Source organism: Callorhinchus milii, unplaced genomic scaffold (assembly GCF_018977255.1).
Source record: "Callorhinchus milii isolate IMCB2004 unplaced genomic scaffold, IMCB_Cmil_1.0 Scaffold13, whole genome shotgun sequence".
Lineage (NCBI taxonomy): Eukaryota > Metazoa > Chordata > Chondrichthyes > Chimaeriformes > Callorhinchidae > Callorhinchus > Callorhinchus milii.
Genome location: NW_024704754.1, coordinates 19,403,845 through 19,423,905, shown reverse-complemented (window position 1 = coordinate 19,423,905; position 20,061 = coordinate 19,403,845). Strand labels below are relative to the sequence as shown.

Here is a 20,061-nt window from a genome sequence, read left to right as displayed (position 1 = left end):
TGAACACCTGTATTAAATCTCCCCATAACCTTCTCTGCTGCAAGAATAATAATCCTAGCTTCTCTAGTCTCTCCACATGCCTCAGGTCCCTCATTCCTGGGAATATTCTGGTAAATCTCTTTAATTCACAGATCACTTAATATGACCTTACAAAAAAGAACTGGCATTTTTGCAGCACATTATCATGCCAGAACAGCACAAACACTTCACAGGTCAAGTGTAGTCACTGTATCGTGTAGAACAATTTGTACATAACAAAGTCCCACAAGCAGCCATGTGATAAACAACAATTAAAGCTGGAGGATTGTTGGCCAGTGCAACCATTTGAAAATTAACAGTTCACATAACCAAAACCTTTTGTTATCTTTATTATAATAAAAAAAGCAAGGATTATTATTAAAACCAATTTAAAATATTTCATAAAAACTCATCACTTGGCAAGAGCATATGTGAAAAAGTATCTCTTTGTCAATCCTTTATTCAGATATAAACCCAGAGTCTATTCCCAACAATGGGTAAGGGATGACCAGCAGTAAATCCCACTCAGAGACAAAATGCAACACCTTCTGTCACTTGGAATCGGTTTGGAGCCGGCAACTCAACGGATGTTTCTATTGCCTGCAAAAGAAATGTACTTTAGTACAGACTCCTTCTTGTACATTTACATCAACATTTATATGCAACTAACTTAAACAAATTCTCCAATCAGGAATTCTGTAAAATAAATAGCACTTTAAGCATTTCAAAATGATGATGTTCAGGACCCCAAATGCGGTGTTAATGGTTTGAGACGTGCTCCCAATGCAAAAGGCACAACAGTATGTAAATTGTATTATACTTTACTTAATGGCAATCTTTCCTCCTGCTCCAGAGTTCTTTGCTGGGTCATCGTACAGAGCCGCACCCCCCACTCCCAACCCCCCGCCTGTTTATTGAGGTGTGAGGCCTGCCACTGAGTGACTGCTAGAGCTTCACTATTGGGAAACCTCCCATTCTCCACACCTTCTCTCAATGGTGTCAAGGGAGCGACATTTTCCTTTGCGATGGACTGGAATGCTTTGACACTGTGTACTTTAACCGGCTGTTCCTGCAGTCGCTTTCCCTTCTGCTTATCCTTAGAAAGCTGGAATCGGAGCTTGGCCACTTCCTGCAGAGGGAAAGGAGACATTGTACAGAGTGGGAGATTAGTAGTCATTGTACAGAGAGAGAGTGAGAGCTCACAGCCAGATTCCCTGCAGGCGCCGTTACCTGTTTGAGCTGCCCATTCTCCACCTTCAGTTTCATCACATGTTTGATCTTCTGTCTCTGATTCTGATGGCCAAGCAGCTTGGTGTAGGCAACACTCAGTTTCTGCAGCTCCTCTTGTGTGGCTCCTCGTTCATTCAGCAGAGAGCTCCTCTCCCTCTCAAACGCATCCAGCTGCTCCTGCAATCCAGCAATGCAACACAACAGCACTTAGAGATTTGTTTTCTTGATGGAAGTCACCCCACATGTCCCATCAGGTTAATTCCTTAACACTCAGTGAACGTTGGAGGAATGAGCACTCAGCCAGCACAGCTCCCGACACATTGTATAGTTATGGGCTTCCACATGTCGAGATCCTTCGTACAGCTGGGTAGAGAGAGACGCAGTACAAGTAGTAAGGCAACTGGAGAGGGTCAGGCAGGGAGAGGCACCTAGAGGAGAGGTGGGGCAAGGCAAAGTACCTGGAAAGGTTTGACTTTATTGTGGAGCTCCTCGTATAGAATTTGCCATTTCTGCACTTCAGCCAATAACTGTGGCCTTGTGTCCTCGTCCACAGCCACTTTCCTACTGTTAAACAGAAAGGGGGTAATAATTCATGGCAGCTCCTCACACGTTTGTGTTTCCCCACTGCTTTCTCACACACAAATCATAGATCATCACAGCCCGGAAATAGTCATTAGTTACATAAACACATGTGCACCTACCTGTCTCTCTCTGCCGCCTCCAGTTCCCTGTAACGGGTGTGGCTCTCCTGCAGCTCCACCTGAAGCTGGGTTATTGTCACATTGTGGACGTGCTCCACCTTCCTGACCTCGGCCTCCCGGTGTGCCAGTTTGGTCTGTGCACCCAGCAACATTCTGCAGACAAAAATATTCAACATTATGCTGGACTCATATGGCAATTAGTGTCTCAAGGAACACATTTACTCCACTGATGTAGGTCACATCAGAGCTACCAACACCAAAAGCTAATCCTAGAGGGTGCATTATACACAGCAACACTGACCACAGAGGGTGCATTATAGACAGCACAGGGCAATGAGTTGACAATCTTACCGTGCGTACTCCTCCTTGGCTTTCTCTTGTGAAGCCTGGCTGTCTGTCAGCTGCTGCTGCTTGTCCTGCAGTTGCCGCTGGAGCTGAGCGATGTCGCTCTGCAGCCTGGAGCTCTCCTCTTGCAGCACAGCCATCTTCTCGCTCACAGACTCTTTGTAACTGCACAAATGTTTACACATTAACAGCATCACGTTTCAGAGAATAACTAGACAAGGAAGCTCTGTAGCTTTAGCCACCTGCTTGGATGCCTTTAGCACAAGCAAAGTACAATGTATAGAACAGAATAAATTAAGTTACCTCTCCTCACTGTGCATAAACTGGTCAACTCAATGGTTCAGACCCCACATTTGTTGCTCGCTCCCATATACCAAATCTTTTCCAACGTTAATCCAGTTAAAGGTCACCTTCCACTATTTATTTGGACAATAGAAAACCTCAGAGAAAACAATTCGGCTGATTTAATTATATCCTTCCAGGAATACTCATCCCACCATCTTCCCATCGCTATGTGTCCTAACCCTGCCCCTCATACCCATGAAATCCCACCTACACAAGGGAAAACCTACCTCTGGAATTCTATTTCGATGTCCCCCAGCTTTCTCAGGGAGCTGCTGTGCTCCTCACGCAGTTTGCTAATTGTCCTGTTGTAACTCTCGATCACCTTCTCGAATTCTGCACTTTTGCTGCATCAAGAAAAACATGTCAACCTATAAGAGCATTTTGTTATGAACACAACCTCACAATCAACAGATATTAGAGCAGTTAGCACTATAACCACCAGTAAGTGGATGAAATTCACAAAACTGGGATAAGAGTAGACTAGACAGCAGTGGAGTTCCTAATTATATTAAACCCCCTATCTCCCCCTCGCACAGGGATCCTCAGTGTCTGTGTGTTGAGGCATTACTAAAGTACACATTGTTGATGTAGTAACTGTTTGTTTTGCTTTGTGTGGTACCGACCTGCTGAGCTGTGCCTTCACCTCATCGAGCTCTCTGGTTTTCTGCTTAGTCTCCTGTTCGAGACACTTGAGCACCTCTTCAGCCTCCATTTCCTTGGCCTGTAGCTTCTCCAGCTCATCCAACATCGTCCCCAGCTTCTCCTGTAGCAGCTCCTTCTCTTCAGCCATCGCTCCTTGGAAGATCTCAAGCTGCTGACTCAGGGACTCCACCATTTCCTACACACATAAGATTAGGAATAAAATAAAACGCACACCGAGAAAGAGACGTTTACCTGGCTTCTTAAATTGAACCATGGAAAATCTTTTAATGTAAAGTTTAGAAAGTTCAAGAACTGTAAGGTACCAACATACCAGCTGCTGAATGCTAACACAGTGACAAATAAATACTAATCCACTAAAAAGCAACCTTGACCCAAGCCATTGCTCTGGACTAATGAGGAGAGGAGCAGACCAAACCAAACCAAACTCCCCATCACAAGTGAAGTTATCTAGTACAACCTTGTGTGTGTGCTTCATTCACGGTGCACAGGGATTTGGATCACGGTTGCCTTCCCCAACCAGCAAACTGTAGAGCTGAAAGGCTTGCATGGTCAGGAAATTAGCCACAAAGGCAGCTTATGAATTTCTGTGCTAAAAGTAAGGATGTTAATTGGCAGTGAACAAAAACAAAATTACATTTATAGAGCGCCTTTCATGTCGGGAGGACGTCCCGAAACACTCAACAGTCAGGTGTCGGGGCGCGAGCATGGGGGAGGGGTGGTTTAGGGGTGAGGGACGGCAGAGAGATGGGAGGGCGACCAAAGGCACAATTGAAGAGAAAGGTCTTGAGACCGGCCTTGAAGGAGGCAAGAGAGGCGAAGAGACAAGTGAACCAGATTTCACAAGTGCCAGCATTTCAAAAATGTCAAATTATATCTGTGTCTTTTACTTGTTGAGCAGCCTCTAACCCAGTTCCTGATAGGATGTAAACTGCAGCCACTTGTGAGGTAATGCTACCTTGTCCTTTCTGGAGGAAATGAGGAGTTCATCCTGTTCTTGTTGCAGTGCTTGACAACGCTGTTCCACTTGGCTCGATTTTTCCTTCTCTAGCTCCAGTTCTTGTGCCAGACATTGCTCCTTCTCATTACTCTCTGCCACCAGGCTTCCTGCAGAACAACCCAATATATAGTCATTATATACAATATATATTTATCCAGGATCTTGCAGAGATTGGAATATGAGGGGGAGATTAGTTATTGTCAGGCCAGCTGTGTCCCAGCAGTATTTGCAGCTAGTTTTAATCTCTCCAGTAAACGAAAAGATACTGAAAATTTAACAGCAGTCTCAGGCTAATCTTCACAGAGATTGAACACAGAATCTGCTGCTGGAGTCCCGGGGCCTGAGGTAGGCCTGGCTACGGTAACTGCACAATCCACCTTGACCACTGGAACAGAACTGGGTGAAAGTCAGTCAACATCTAGTTTCTAAAATATCCTGGAGTTAGATGGTCTCCAGCCTTTCCCTACCTTTTTCCTTCTGAACTTGTTGGTATTTCTCGGTCACTTCTTTAATTTGCTCACAAAGCAGCTTCTCCTTTTCCCTCAAATCGATCATTTTGTTCTCCTTCTGCAGCTGCCGCTCCTCTGACTGTCTCATCTCCTCCTTGAAACTATCACTCTGCTCAGTCAGATTCCTCAAAATACAAAGAAACATTCCAATGAACACAAAAAGATACAAATTCCTACAGAGAGAAAAAAAGATTATATCCAATGAGGAACGTTAGCTCCCTCATCCCTCCCCGACACAATGCAGTAGTAAAACACTTGAGGACCCGGTAGAGGACTGTTAACAGCTGGAAGCACTCACTCATTCACCCCCTTTCTCAGATCAGGATGGACCAGACAAGAGACAGACTCCTTCCTGGCTGCACACTGCATTCAAACCCATGACAAGGTATGAATTTGGACTTTCTATTGGCAACACCTTTCCTACCAGAGAACACCACAGCAGAGAGTTGTAACCCAGCACCTAAAGCATCAGGTACCTGAGATCTTCTGTACACTGCAAGAGCCTTTTCTCCATTTCAGCTTTATCCTCTGCAAATGTCGCCCTTTCCTGTTCTATTTCAATCCTATAAAATATAAAGGTACAAAACAAACAGTGCTGCATAGAGTGTTTAGCTCCCTCAGTCTAGACCTCAGAACAAAACAATGGCATTGGCCAGGGGACAGGATACGATACAGGTCAGGAGCAGTATACGTACAGTTTTCCATGAAGCTCGCTCACATATTTGGTCGACTGGTTCAGATTACTCTGCATTTCCTGTAGGTCTGCCTCCACCTCCTGCCGTTTGGCTTGTGCAGCCTGAAACAAGAGAAAGATTTCAAGCACATCCGGTTCCCGCTCCAAACAAGATCTATTACTTTAACATTAGTCTCTTTCAGAAAAGCAACTGGTGGATTTCAGGCAAGGCTTCCAAGAGACTATCAATGCCTCAACCAACTGTCTTGCTCCATGATGTCTTGGTTAGTTGTCATTGTGAGATTTGCAGAGGTGACTGTGTAGAATGGGTGTTGTGACTTTTGACCAACTCATCTCACAAGAATGGCCATGAGCAGTTGGATGAGATCACTATAAACTTGGGAAGTGTTATCCACCCTGTGTTTTAAACTTGTGAACTGATCACAGACAAAGCTTGATTTGTCAAGTTAAGATGTTGAACACATGGAGCTGACAGATCTTACCTGATACTTGGCCTCCAGGTCCATTGAAACCTGCCCCAGTTTGCTCTCATACTTCTCCACCTTCAAACTCAATTCAGTCTGAAGATGCTAGAATTTAGGAAAAGAAAGCAATTTAACACTGCAATTCTTGTCCTCGCCCAGCAGTCATCACAATCTTTGTTTAAGCATCACGGCTATAGGGAGAGGAAGAGTAGCTTAGTTCTAGAAAGTCAAGAACCATTTTACCTTTGAAAATAGTGAGTGAGAGAAACACACAAAGGCAAGAGATTAGGTGATCATGCCAAATTTGCGTTTAAAATAAAGCCTGCAGACAGGAGGTGGAATGGGGAGAAACAGTTGGAGGAGGAGTGTGATGAGAACAATGAGAGGGTAGGTAGGATGGGAATTTTTGGAATACTTAAGAGGAAATCCCAGGCCCAATGTCCATAACGAAGAGAATGGAAATGTTGGAGTTGGAGCTAGGAGTGAGGGAAGGAGAGGTATCAACCATTACCTGGATTCGTTCATTGGCACAATCCAGATATTCCTGCAGAGCCTGGTTATTCTCACGCAGCTCATTGATTACTTCTGCTTGAGAGTGGGGGAGGATAACAAGATTGTGAATGGTTCTGGTATAGAAGGAAACCTGAACCTAGTAACAAAGCTATAATATTATAACATTACTGTGTGGCGTTCACTGAAAGGAGAGATAAATTACCAAATTCTCCCTCCCCCCATAGTTATAGATGAAAAATTCAAGATAAACTCAGTCCCATGACATGGATTATATTTTCAGTTGAAGGCAATGTAATAGACAATTCAATGTCTAGGCGATTCAGAACAGGAGGAAATGATTTGTATCTAGATCTGGCCACCTATTTGCCAGGCATGTCTGCTTAGCTCCAGTTCAGCTCCAGGGTAATTCTCTCTCCGCTTTTCACCCCCATCACTTTGAAAATAGTTTTAGACAAGGTAATGTAAATCACCCCCACCCATTTGGGAAAGAATATTCTGAATGAAATGGCTTTCTTAAATTAAAAGGATAATGAACAATGAGGCTACCAGAAAAAATAGTCACCGTGAAACTTGTCCATTTCTCTTTCCAGATCCTCACTATGAATCTTGGTTTCCTGATGCATCTCTTCTATAACATATAGGAATCAAAGATTACAATCCCAGAAAAACACACACAAAGGCTGCACAGAACATCACCACAGTCAATGCTAGAAACTAAGAACATAGTGCTGCGTTTACAAACTGGAATAGAACAAAAAGCTGCAATCAACAAGTGTATTTCTTAGTTTCTCAATAAGTAGGATATCAGACGAGNTTTTTTTTGAGGACATATGGTCAGTGAATCTCTGCACCTCAGCACCTTGATATACAAGCTCAGACGCTGCTGCAGCTACGGACCAATTGACAAAGACAAGGACAAAGCAGAACAGCGATGTTCCTGTGAACGGCACATGCAGAAAAGGTAGAAAGTGCGGCCAGGCTGTGCTGCTAACATACCCAGTGATCCATTCCTTTCCTGTAAGGCTGTCACTGAGGATCTCGAAGCTTCCAGATCTGCCTGTAGAATCTTCACTTTACCTTCTAAGTTGATCTGAAGATAGCTGAGCTCCTGCAACAAAGAGTGTAGATGTCACACATCTGATGGAGCAATACAGCAGTATGCAGCGGCATACAGGCATGTATCATTACTTTCCTTCTCTTCAATTAAAGATCAGGATTTACTTAGCTGGTGGTCAGCATAGCCCACTGTCTTCACTGAGATTGGGGTTTACACATAATTAGAATCTCATTCCTACTCGTATGTGTATCAGGCCATTGATGGCTTTTGTTTAGCATTTAAGTGGCACAGTTTTAAAAGCCTATGTCCCAATGGAACCTGCCAACCACACACACCTTGTCCTTAGCATCAGCCTTGTTCTTCACCTCCAGCAGCTCCAGACAAAGTGAGTTTATTTTCTTCTTGGTGCCATCATCAGAAAACTATTAGTGAGGAAAGAGACAATGTATTTGTTTAAACACACATTAATGCAGGGAGTAGATAGGACAATATAGAAGCAACCTGAATTTTTTAGCCAAACAAGTTGAAAATTAAAGACACAGCAAGAGTAGCTCACTGGTCCTTCTCACTATTCATCCCACACGTCTCTCTTGTCAGCTAATGCCCCAGAATTCGTTTCATTTCCAGGAACATGTAGTCCATTGCAGAATCCTTTTTCCCAGAACCTACACTGCTAATTTGTTCCACACCTTCGGAAGCTTTTGCTAAAATAATTTCTCCTGCATTTCCTATTCACTTTCTACCAGCCTTGAACATTATTGCATAAAGTTAACAGTAGAATGATTTTTTTATAAAAAAACGAAAGAAAATGGAAGGGTAGTAGGAATCTCTCTGTACCTTAGTTTTGAGAAGCTCATTGGCTTTGTGCAGATCAGCGAGCTGCCTCTCCATGGAGGCCATGTTGGATGCCTGTGACGTTTTCTCTCTCACAGCTGCACTTAGTTTGCTTTCTATTCTCTTCATCTCCTCCTCCAGGCTGTGGAGGCGTTTATCCTGCTCCCCACGTTGCTGCACCAGGCATCGGACCTGCAGCAAAAGCAAGTTATAATCCACAGCTCCTCAAATTCTCACAATGTCCCCAACACCTAACCTCCATTTACTCACTTCTTTCTCCAACATTTGCCGCTTTTTCAGTTCCAAAGTGAGGGTCACATCCACCTGGCAATTGGGCTAAAGGCAATTCACAGAATATCAGGCATTAAAGTGTGTACACACTCCCCACTCTGAAGTGAAGGCACGAGCAGTGGGCAAAGATACAAGATACAGTTCACACTGCAGTGCAAACCATTTTCGCTTGTTACCCCAGTCAAGGAACTAGTTACTTGTTAAACTGTGAAGGTAGAAACAAAGCCTGAACTGAGCAGTCTACAGTAATGGTTTAACCACAGACAACACTACACTGAGATTGGTTACAGTAATACTAACAGTACTAAACCCCAGATTCCTCCGAGCACTGGCTGGTGATGTAAGATTCTTCTCAGTTTCAGGCAACGGTTGGCTTCCCACATCTGCAAATAAACAAAGTGCAACTTTCAGGTGACACACGAGAAAACTGACTGGATGGCTGGGCAGCAGGGGGTAGACAGAAAACAGGAAGGTGCCTGGGCAATAAAATGGGTAGCCTACAAATACACAGTGCAGGCATTTCACCAGGTACACTGCTGGGTGCAGAGGCATAGCAGCCTTCCACAACTATTCAATATAGGACATCAGGTAAAAACTTGGTATCTTCACCAAGGACAGAAGTGTGTGCACACAGTGCAGAGGAGCATCAACTTGCTACACTGATGAGAGAATGGCCAGAACCCATCTCTATCACATCCATGAGATGTGTTAAAGCGCTTCACGGAATATACTGTAAAGTGTAGTGACTGTATATTTTGTGGGCGAAAGTTAAAATGCTAAACAGGTTAGTGGCAGATACACACCTGTGCACAATTGTCACATTTCATCCACAAAACATAGTCACAAAACATTAATTCACTTTACAGCATTTCCTATGAAGACGTCTCAAAGACATGATAAGACGCTGTATCAAATGCCAGAATTATCCATCTCTCACGAGCAGATGCGATTCTGTAGGACAGGGATTCCACCACCACCACCTCCCTCCCTCCTCCCTCCCCCACCTCCTCCCCACCCACCTCCCTCCCCCCTACCCTCCTCCTCGCCCCCCACCCACCTCCCTCCTCCTCCTCTCCCCCCCTCCCCACCCTCCTCCTCCCCCCCCCCCCCCCCCCTCCCTCCTCCTCCTCCTCCTCCCCCCACCCACCTCCCTCCTCCTCCTCCCTCCCCCCCCCACCCACCTCCTCCCCCCCCCCCCCCCTTCCCCCCCCTACCCACCTCCTCCCTCCTCCTGTCTCTCTCTCGCTCTCACCTTTGCCTTTGTGAAATCGGTTTGACTTGTCAAAGGACACGGGGCCTCTGGAGCCCACCTGCTGTTTAACATCATAGTGGCCAGGTGGGGGGGCACAGCCTGGACAGGGAGAGACAGCCCGGGTTACACCGACACACACACACACACACAGCTCAGCCCACCCGCCCCCCCCCCCCCCGGCCTCTCCCGCCGCCTCTTCTCCTCACTCACCCAGTTGCTCATTGAAGCGCCGGAGCGGAGCTCTGGGGAAGGACATGGCGGCGGCGGCGGTTTAACCGCCGTTCAATTCAAACCTCACACTCCACCAATCACAGACCGCGCCTTCCTCACCAATCACAGACCGCGCCTTCCCCACCAATCACAGACCGCGCCCTCCCCACCAATCACAGACCGCGCCCTCCTCACCAATCACAGACCGCGCCCTCCCCACCAATCACAGACCGCGCCCTCCCCACCAATCACAGACCGCGCCCTCCCCACCAATCACAGACCGCGCCTTCCCCACCAATCACAGACCGCGCCCTCCCCACCAATCACAGACCGCGCCCTCCCCACCAATCACAGACCGCGCCCTCCCCACCAATCACAGACCGCGCCCTCCCCACCAATCACAGACCGCGCCCTCCCCACCAATCACAGACCGCGCCCTCCCCACCAATCACAGACCGCGCCTTCCCCACCAATCACAGACCGCGCCTTCCCCACCAATCACAGGCCCCGGTGAGCAGGGTGTGGGATACCTGGATTACTTTAGGCAAATTACCTGGGATACACTTGAAGGTATTGGTCGGTTCCTGGGAAGGCGTTACAACAACAACAAGATTCCATTTATTGAGTGCCTTTCACGTCGGGAGGACGTCCCAAGGCGCTGTACAGTTGGGTCAGGACCCGAGCATTGCGGGGGAATGGTCAGGGGGAGGGAAGGGAGGGAGCGAGGAGGGGGGGAATGGTCAGGATGAGGGGAGGGAAGGGAGGGGGCGAGGAGGGGGGGAGGGAAGGGAGGGAGCGAGGAGAGGGTAGAGAGTCGAGATTGGAGCTGAAGGCTGAAGGTCAAAGAGAAAGGTCTCGAGACCGGCCTTGAAGGAGGAAAGGGAGGAGGCGGCGAAGGCACCGGGGGATAGTTCCAGAGCCTGTTACAACCTGATCGTGTGATTGTGTTCTTACACACTGCATTGTCTTGCTTTGTCCAAATTTTACAGGATCAGGAGGAGGCCATTCAGCCCCTCAAGCCTGTTACACAATTCTATAAAATCATGGCTGATCTGTACCTCAACTCTATAATTACCCACCTTTGCCCCATATAATAATCCCTCCAAAACAAAACAATAATAAATTGGTCATTTTCAATCCACGACTGTTTGTGCGGACACTGCTGTGTGCAATTGGCTGCCGAGTTTGCCCACAAATATACAGTCAAATCACTTTACAGCATATTCTGTGAAGCGCTTTGAGACGTCGAGAAGACATGAAAAAGCGCTATATCAAATGCAAGGATTATCATTATTATTGACACCCTGACTTCACAAACATCTCTCCACGTCAAGAGTTGACAATGTTATTTTTTTTGATTGCTGATTGTCTCACCTCTGGTCCTGCTGCTCACACACACGTATGCCACATGCAAACAAACACAAGACATAAATACAAGGTGGTTTATTTCCAGTGAATCCCTTGGGGCTGTCTGTTTACATCAATTGATTTTACACGTTTCTTGAAACTCTTTAGGAACAGAATCAATAGCAGCAGCTTCTCCAGATGATAGACTCCACTGCCTCCGAGCTACCATCTTGACAGTGAAGCAACCTGGGGAAGCCGTTCTTGGCAAAGAATAATGGATCACAGGAATATATATATGTACTATTGCTAAGCTTTGCCAATGTGAAACTTGTAATTGTGATGACCTTAATATTATAGACCATTAGATTCTGTAAGGTCGACTGATATGTTGTTTTATTGTGCATTTCAATTATACTTAAGACAAATCAACAATGTGTGAGCTCAGGCTAGGCCACCTGAGGCTAACTGGAGCAAGAGGAAGCAGATAACTTAGACCCTGGTTTGTGCCTTTTACTGGGAGTCTGCTGAGATTTCTGCCAACTGTTCACAACGTCGCCTGTCCATTCTCAAGAGAACTTGAGCCGCCTCTGATGGACTCATCGATCTCTCTAAACCCCACTCTTTGTTTATATAAAAATATCTACAACCATTTAAAATAAAATCAGCAGAAACTCTCTGAGCTGTGTGAGCAAGATAGTATAATAATAATCCTTGGATTTGATATAGCGCTTTTCACGTCTTCTAAACGTCTCAAAGCGCTTCACAGAATAGACTGTAAAATTAATTGACTGTATATTTGTGGGCAAAACGCGGCAGCCAATTGCACACAGCAGTGAGTGTCCCACAAACAGTCGTGGTTTGAAGTGACCAATTCATTATTATTTTTTTTTCTTGAGGGATTATTACCAGGTGTGTGGAGTAAGGAAACTTGCCCAAGGTTTCACCCTGCCAGGAATTGAACCCAGGTCTCTCGCTTGTGAGGCGAGTGCTCTAACCACTGAGCTGCAGGACTCCACAGATTCCCAGGTACCAAACTCTCACTGTCCTGGAGGTGGGAAAACAAACTCTTGAACTCAGCAATTACAAACCAACTTTAAATCCTTGTTTAATAAATTCAGCATTTCTCAGCCATCGGGGACAGATGGGCGTCCCCTGCAGCAGACAAATCTGTTTAAACAAATGTTTACAACAAGCAACTGAGACCTTCAGAGCCCAATGGCTGCCGCTCACCCCTGGCTCTAAACCACCAGTAAATGGTGGTTAGGTGTTGGAGGCAGTGTAAGGATTTGAGGAGCTGGTTATAACTTGCTTTTGCTGCAGGTTCGAGAACCAGAGCGACATCAACGAGTCCAGGCCATCGTGAGTCAATCCCTAACTCGCAGGAGGGAGGCGCAGGTTCCTGTGTCTCCGGAATGCCACTCCTGTGCACATCTGTCTTCTGATTCCTGTGAAGCCAACGAGGCTGAAGAGAGTCTCAAGATCACCCTGGCTCAGTGGTCGCATTCTGGCTTTGGAGGCAGAAGGCTGTGGGTTCAAACCCCATGTTGGGATTCCTTAACAGAGTTGTCATCCTCCAGATAAGAGATTAAACTGAGGTCCCTTCTATATCTGTTCACGTGGAGGTTAAAGGTCTTTGGCACAATTGGAAAAGAGAAGGGAAGCCAACAAATAAAATTGGTCATCCACATGATGGAAGTTTGTGATACATAGCTATGTGCATTATTGACTGAGACGCTCACCTATACAATCAGTCACTGCACTTTACTTCGTGGTCTGAAGCTTCAGCCATAAATGACAAAGACACTTGGCTTCTGTTCGGGGAACCTGGAGCCCTCAGTATTCTCCAACAGCATCAGCTTATCATCAAGTGGGAGGTGGGCAGTGCCCAGGGTCTCGGGCTCCTGCAAAACCCCAGACATGTTCTCAATGCTCACGTTAAGACCTTTGAAGATGTGAAGCATGAAGACTCCCAGCACGATAGTCGCAAAGCCGCTGATGGTGCCCACAATGTCCATGGCCGACATGCTGTACCACTCCTTGAAGAGAATGACCGAGGTGGTGATGACCACAGTAGTGAAGAAGACATAGTAAATGGGATAAACCAGGGAGGTGTTGAAAAGATCTAGCGATTTGTTCAGGTAGTTGACCTGCGTGATAATGGAAGTGAGCAGCGAGGCTACAAGGATCCAGGTGAGCGGGTGACGATAGGCGGGCTGACCGGCCAGGCAGGTGTAGATGGCGATGTTGATGCCCTTGACGGAGGAGACAGAGAAAGCGCCAATCAGCGAACAGATGGCAATGTAGATCAAGACATTGGTCTGTCCAGACCGTGGGGCCACATAAAATATGAGGATCAGCACCGTGAGCAGCAAGATGCTGGCGAAGACCAGGAAACCTGCAGAGAGAAAGGCAGAGGCTGTAGAGAGCATGGCTAGGCATTGCTGGACCAGAATCCACATCAGGAACAGCCACGGACAACCTTTCAAACTGACTAATCCCATTCCCAGAACAACAACAAATTACATTCCAATAGCTCCCTTCACATCGGAAGGAAGTCCCTGTGGGAAGGGAAAGAGAGGAGAGGAGAGAAGATGAGGGGAGAGGAGGAGTGAACATCATCAACAAACCTGGATCCTGCAGTTTGAGCGCAATGTCCTCCAGGGACCTGACCTCCTCCTCCTGTGGAGAGTGAATGATCATCACGGTGGAACCCAGGATACTGAGTGTGCAGCCCACCTTCCCCAGCACATTCAACCGCTCCGCCAGAATGTAGGAGGCAAGGACGGCGCTGGGCGAGAGAGAGAGAATTCAGTGACACTTGGAGCTTTCACACCAGCAACAAAAGTCACAACCTCCACCTCTGCCCTTGGCCCAACCCCTGGCCTCGCAGATGCTCCCAGTCCTTCCCAAACTCCAAATCCCTGACATTGTAAACACACACGTAGGTTTCCAGCCTGGATGACAACCACAGCAGCAGCAACAACAACTTGCACGGAGCGCCCTTCACACAGGATCAGAGAATCCATTATGCAGTACTGCTACTGTAAACTCTCTGCTCACTCTNCCCCCACACACACCCCCACTCCCACCCCAGCCCCTTCCCATTCACCACATCATGAAACCCCGGAGATGGTCCTAATGATGATGGTGGTGACGGTTACGATGATGGTGATGACCAGCACATACCTGACGAGGACACTCAAAGCTCCCAGCGGGGTCACAACAGTTGCAGGAGCGAAAGCGTAAGCTGCAAAGTTCATGGCCTCCCCACCGCCCACTGCAAACACACACACAAACACACGTCAGGGAGGGCGCAGGAGAGGCGGACACGCAACAGAGGGCAATCCATTCAGTGACAATAACAAACATTCCCCCCCGGATGTCACTCAGGAAAATAAGGATTAATGATGTAAACAGCAGCGACGTTGATATTGTACACTGTACTCACTGGTCAGGAGCCCGGCCCACCACATCCAGTCTCTGAGATAACCATGGCCCCCATCACCTGCACACAACAGGAAGGTTACACACACTGAGCGCACACAGAGAGCGCACACACACACACGCACGGAGCACGCACACCCCCCCCCCCCCCCGCACGCACACACACCAGCACAGTGGGAGGGGGGAGGTGTTACCTGCCCGGGTGCCCCCCAGCTCCGCCAGCCTGAGGAGCCCCTTCTTCTTGAGGATGATGCTGATGCCGATGAGGACACTGGACATGATGGCGAGGCTCAGCCCCACATAGAACTGCTGATGCCCCCAGTGCTCCCCGCGCATCGGCTCCGCACTCACAGACGCGTTCTGTCCCCACAGCTGCTCCACGCTCACTATCCGGCACACAGCCCGACATGCCGACTCCGGCCACACCAGAGACACAGAGCCACCTGCAAACACACAGGCGTTACACTGCCATTCCGCAATCTTCTGCTGCTCCCTTTCTGGGAGTGTGGGTGAGGAGGTGTGTTTGGTGGTGGTGGTGGGGGGGGGAGTCTGTATGCGAGTATGTGTGTATGTGTGAGAGTGAGTTTGTGTGTGTGTGTGTGTGTGTGTGTGTGTCTCTGTGGGTGCTCGCACCCAGCATTCCGAGGCCACCCGCAGGCGGAGTTACACACCGCCTGTACCCGCTTCTGTACACCGACATTGCCCATCAGAGTAACGCCAACCTGACAAACCGGTTAGAGGCAATATCAGGTAACAGCACGGACTCCGGGGGGTGAGGCTCAGATTTCCCCAGGAGGGTTTGAGGGGTCTCCATCAGGCCTCACCTCCTTCACCATGATAACAGTGCAAATCACTGCCCAAACACACAGGTTTAACAGGTATGAAATCTCCATAAAGGTAAACGCCTTTCTCTTTTCCAACTTTAACGTTCATCTGAACAGGGAGATAGGACCTCAGTTAAATTATATCCCAAGGACGGCACCTCCCACAAGACAGCTCTCCTCTCAGTATGAAATAAGTATGAAAAGAAAAAAAACAATAATAAATTGGTGATTTCAATCCACGACTGTTTGTGGGACACTGCTGTGCGCAATTGGCTGCCGTGTTTTGCCCACAAATATACAGTCAATTCACTTTACAGTATATTCTGTGAAGCACTTTGAGACGTCGAGAAGACGTGAAAAGTGCTATATCAAATGCAAGGATTATTAAATGCAAGATTATTATATTACTGTACTGGAGCGTCAAAGTCCTGACGTGGGGTTTGAACCCACAATCTCCTGACTCAGGAGGTTACAAACTGAAGGCAAAATACAGCAGATGCTGGAAATCTGAAATAGAAATAGAAGTGGCTGGGAACACTCAGCAGGTCATGCAGCATCTATGGAGAAAGGAAGGTGGATTACCATTTCAGGTCGATGACCTTTAGTGCATTAATAGTAAAATTTCCTTTCAAATTGATGGGTTTCCCAATATTGGCAAAGTAACCAGATGAAAATGTGACCAGCCAAGGGCACAGGACATCAGCCCTCAGTTACAGCCAGAGCCCACAGCAGCCCGGCCCCAAGCCACAAATCAATAGCCTCAGATTTACAAAAACAACCTTGACTTTGAAATTGCAGAGTGTTTGCAGGTCACTGATGTTTGTGAAATCGTTCAGCAAATTCTGTTCCGAGATTAAACCTTTCAGGAGAAAGAAGTAAATTCTCATCAAGAATCATCGCAACTATCAAGCACGCTTCATAGGAAGATCAAGTGAAGTGACTGTTTTTGTCGGTAGCCATTGTGCATGTAGCCAGGAATGAATAACCTTTACCCTGTAGCTCATGGAGTCCTGTAGCTCAGTGGTTAGAGCACTCGCTTTGCAAGTGAGAGACGTGAGTTCAATTCCAGGCAGAGGGCGAAACCTTGGGCAAGTTTCCTTACTCCACACAGAGCCTAATAATAGTCCCTCCAAAAAAACAAAAACAATAATAAATTGGTCATTTTCAATCTACGACTGTTTTTGGGACATTGCTTTGCGCAATTCGCTGCCGCGTTCGCCCACAAATATACAGTTAATTCACTTTACAGTCTATTCTGTGAAGCGCTTTGGGACGTCCTCCCGACGTGAAAAGCGCTATATCAAATGCAAGGATTATTATTTATTATTATTACCCTGGAGGAATGTCAGATGTTACATCAGTGCAAACACAAAGCCAGAGATCCTACTCCTGAAGGCTGTTTGGATGAAATGATTCCCTCCCCATCTTCCTGAATCAGACGGATAATTAACACCTTTCACAAACAATACAATGAAGAGAATTGAGAGTTGTAAAGTGAGGGTTAGTGACTATACCATAAGGTTTATGACTATATGACTTAAGGTATAGTGTGTACTGTACACATTGGGGCCCATGTGGTTCCTGCTGCTCCACATTCCAACTGAACTCCAGTCCTGGCTCCCCACGTCCCAGCCTGGACCTCACTGTGAATCTCTGACCCCCAGAGCTCAGCCTCAATCACAGCTGATGTGATTAATAACATTTCTGTAACTTGTCACACGTAATGGAGCGATTCATTCTGTGAAAAATGCCCCCCCCCCCCCCTCTCTCTCTCTCACACACACACACACACACACTGGATGCCAATCACTGCCATGTTAGGATGATGTGCTTTACCCAGAGCCGAGTCCCCGGGTCCCAGAGGCTGGCAGCTCGCGGTTTGTCAATAAAACTCGACAGTTTCGTCTTAGAGAGAGAGAGAGAGAAGGCAGCAACAGAGACAGAGAGGGAGTGAGAGGGAGAAGGCAGGGACAGAGACAGAGGGAGGGAGGGAGAAGGCAGGGACAGGGAGGGAGTGAGAGGGAGAAGGCAGAGTCAGAGGACAGAGAGAGGGAGGGAGGGAGAGGGAGAAGGCAGGGACAGAGAGAGGGAGGGAGTGAGAGGGAGATTGCAGGGACAGGGAGGGAGTGAGAGGGAGAAGGCAGGGACAGGGAGAGAGGGAGAGGGAGAGGGAGAAGGCAGGAACAGAGGGAGGGAGTGAGAGGGAGAAGGCAGGGACAGGGAGGGAGTGAGAGGGAGAAGGCAGGGACAGAGACAGGGAGAGGGGGGGAGTAAGAGGGAGAAGGCAGGGAGCGAACCCCAATGTGAGCGGTTTAGAGCAGCTCAGCTCAGCCCCGCGCTGGACACACTCCCAAAGCTCACTGTGTGAGACCCTCACCTTGGGCACAGCTGCCGTTGCCCCGCACAGCAGCCTCCATGGTCCTGACCTGGGGGTGTGAGAGCAACAGGTTCAATGAAACATTACACAGGCGGTGGCGCTGTGCTGTGCTCGGCGCTGCTGTCCCAGGTATGTGTGTGTCTCACCTGAGCCACACTGACCCGCCCTGAAACCCAGCCGCCTCTTGAAGCTACACCCACCCCTTTATGGGACCTGCACATCCGCACACAGGGCAGTGCATCTCACATAGCGCCCCTCCCCCAGGGTAACCCCTTACACAGGACCATTCACACTCTCCACGCTCTCTCTGTGCAGCATTTGATAATAATAATAATGATCCTCATATTTGATATAGCGCCTTATCACGTCTTTGAGATGCCTCAAAAGTGCTTCACAGGATATTCTGTAAAGTAAAGTGACTGTGTTTGCTGAATTAGCTGAATGGCGATCTTACTGAGCATCATGCCATCAGCACTGCCTGGCGCCCTGGGATGCTACCCTGCATGAGGGGCGCAATATAAATGCCAGTTGTTACTGGTGCCGTCCCCAGCGCCCTGCGTGGGTGAGATGACGTCACGTCCTGTGTCTCGCTCTGCCAGACATTTCATCATCAGCCGTCCCTGCCTCACCCCCTCCCTCACCAGTGACACCACATTCTTCTGGAATGATGGGTAGGGGGATGGGAGGAGGTCATCCATTAACATTCCCTTCCCTTGGGTGGCAGCAGGCACCTCACCTGATACAACCTGTTCCTGTTCAGCGGCAAATAATTTTCGTCCCAAATGAGTACATTTATTTCTTGCAGTAATTTCCCTCCCACCTCCCCTCTCCTCACTGCTCCCTTCCCCTCCCCTCCTCCCTTCACTTCTCTCCTCTCTCTCCGTCTCCCCCTCACCACTGACTTATGATGATGATGAGAGCACAATGCTGACTAACACAGAGAACACTGTCACGAGAGGCTCCGCATTCGCCCCAAGTGACCGCCAGCCCACCCGCGGCCCAATCATGTCCTCACACAGCTTCCAGCTGGTACAGCGATCAGGAGCAGGAGCTCCAGCTGCTTTCTGTCTCCCTCACTCATTGGGGGGCAGGGACTGAGCGCAAGTGTCTGAGCTGTGTAAATGTGTTTACCACAAAACTACTAAACTCACACTTGCCCACATTAGATTGTACCTGCCATCTCTCTGCTCACCCTGTCCGTGTGCCCCTGACATCACTCACAATCTTATTCCCCATTGCCTACATTTCCCCCAATTGTTGTGTCATCAGCAAAGTTAGAAATTGTTCCCTTTATCCCAGAATCCAGATCATTGATATAAATGGAGAAAAGCCGTGATCCTAACACATTTCTCCAATTGTTGTACATCCACTTCATGTACAGTCAGTTTTGTGCTCTCAACTGTTCCATTGTCCTTGTCCCGTGGGCCAGAAAACCAGAGCACTGGCTTCCAGCGAGTGTCACTCAGGGGGACAGTCAGTCAGTCTGCAGTGAAACTGGCAACAGGATGCCACACGGCCCTGATAATACACAGGTTTTTCCTCAATAAACCCTCAGTCTGTGCCTGGAATTCAGGCTCTGCTGGTAAAACTGGTTTAAATTGCCTCAAATCATCCCACATTCCTGTGTGAATAATAGCTTCTCTGTGTGTGTATGTGTTGTACGTGAGTGTGAGTGTTTGTGTGAGAGACACAAGCTAGTGGGGGTTGGTGGTGGGAGGGGATCCTTTCCTGCCCGGTTTCTCCTCCCAAACTAGGCATTGAGGATCACTGGCTCATCCTGCTGCCTGGCCAGTGCAGGATTCTGATCGGGTTTAATGATCTAGGGTGTGTTGGAGTTTCTGGGTGAGCGAGGCGCAGTGCGGTGAGGAGAGTGAGAAGGGAGGAGGACATCTCTGGTCCCAGGGTCTGCAAGCAGGTCAACTACACACAACAAGCCCGAATCTGGA

General features: G+C 47.9%; 2 protein-coding genes across 6 annotated transcripts; both read right to left on the bottom strand.

Moving 5' to 3' along the window:
- Nucleotides 1-446: 446 nt before the first annotated feature.
- Nucleotides 447-10,229, bottom strand: hmmr (hyaluronan-mediated motility receptor (RHAMM)). 5 transcript variants are annotated; one of them, XM_042340134.1, is made up of 22 exons: nucleotides 10,124-10,229; nucleotides 9,914-10,012; nucleotides 8,962-9,044; nucleotides 8,641-8,706; nucleotides 8,374-8,562; nucleotides 7,872-7,958; nucleotides 7,476-7,587; nucleotides 7,042-7,107; nucleotides 6,478-6,554; nucleotides 5,985-6,071; nucleotides 5,504-5,604; nucleotides 5,285-5,371; nucleotides 4,767-4,933; nucleotides 4,258-4,406; nucleotides 3,263-3,477; nucleotides 2,867-2,983; nucleotides 2,301-2,459; nucleotides 1,950-2,102; nucleotides 1,707-1,812; nucleotides 1,249-1,425; nucleotides 1,003-1,147; nucleotides 447-618 (listed from the first exon to the last, which is right to left on the bottom strand). In XM_042340134.1, exons 1-22 carry the CDS (start codon nucleotides 10,167-10,169, stop codon nucleotides 599-601), a joined length of 2,508 nt encoding a protein of 835 aa, XP_042196068.1. In that variant the 5' UTR covers nucleotides 10,170-10,229; the 3' UTR covers nucleotides 447-598. The 5 variants fall into 5 exon arrangements, with proteins under 5 accessions (XP_042196068.1, XP_042196071.1, XP_042196069.1 ...); XM_042340137.1 differs by having other exon boundaries at nucleotides 1,707-1,809; XM_042340135.1 differs by having other exon boundaries at nucleotides 6,478-6,551.
- A 2,321-nt stretch (nucleotides 10,230-12,550) lies between these two features.
- On the bottom strand, nucleotides 12,551-18,288 carry LOC103188215 (magnesium transporter NIPA2). The gene is made up of 6 exons (XM_007908115.2): nucleotides 18,116-18,288; nucleotides 15,109-15,357; nucleotides 14,919-14,975; nucleotides 14,657-14,747; nucleotides 14,098-14,258; nucleotides 12,551-13,865 (listed from the first exon to the last, which is right to left on the bottom strand). The coding sequence occupies exons 1-6, from the start codon at nucleotides 18,153-18,155 to the stop codon at nucleotides 13,252-13,254; spliced, it is 1,212 nt and encodes a 403-aa protein (XP_007906306.2). The 5' UTR covers nucleotides 18,156-18,288; the 3' UTR covers nucleotides 12,551-13,251.
- Nucleotides 18,289-20,061: the final 1,773 nt, after the last annotated feature.

Bases quoted from the DNA above. Each gene is read 5' to 3' on its own strand.
- hmmr (XM_042340134.1), bottom strand. From the start codon at position 10,169: ATGTCCTTCCCCAGAGCTCCGCTCCGGCGCTTCAATGAGCAACTGG. The intron at 7,588-7,871 runs GTGTGTGTGGTT...TCTTTGTTGCAG, and splicing joins AGGCTGATGCTAAGGACAAG to GAGCTCAGCTATCTTCAGAT. The intron at 1,148-1,248 runs GTAACGGCGCCT...TTCCCTCTGCAG, and splicing joins AGAATGGGCAGCTCAAACAG to GAAGTGGCCAAGCTCCGATT.
- LOC103188215 (XM_007908115.2), bottom strand. From the start codon at position 18,155: ATGGAGGCTGCTGTGCGGGGCAACGGCAGCTGTGCCCAAG. The intron at 15,358-18,115 runs GTGAGGGTCTCA...GTGTGTTTGCAG, and splicing joins CAACGGCAGCTGTGCCCAAG to GTGGCTCTGTGTCTCTGGTG. The intron at 13,866-14,097 runs GTTTGTTGATGA...TTCTCTCTGCAG, and splicing joins GCTCAAACTGCAGGATCCAG to GTTTCCTGGTCTTCGCCAGC.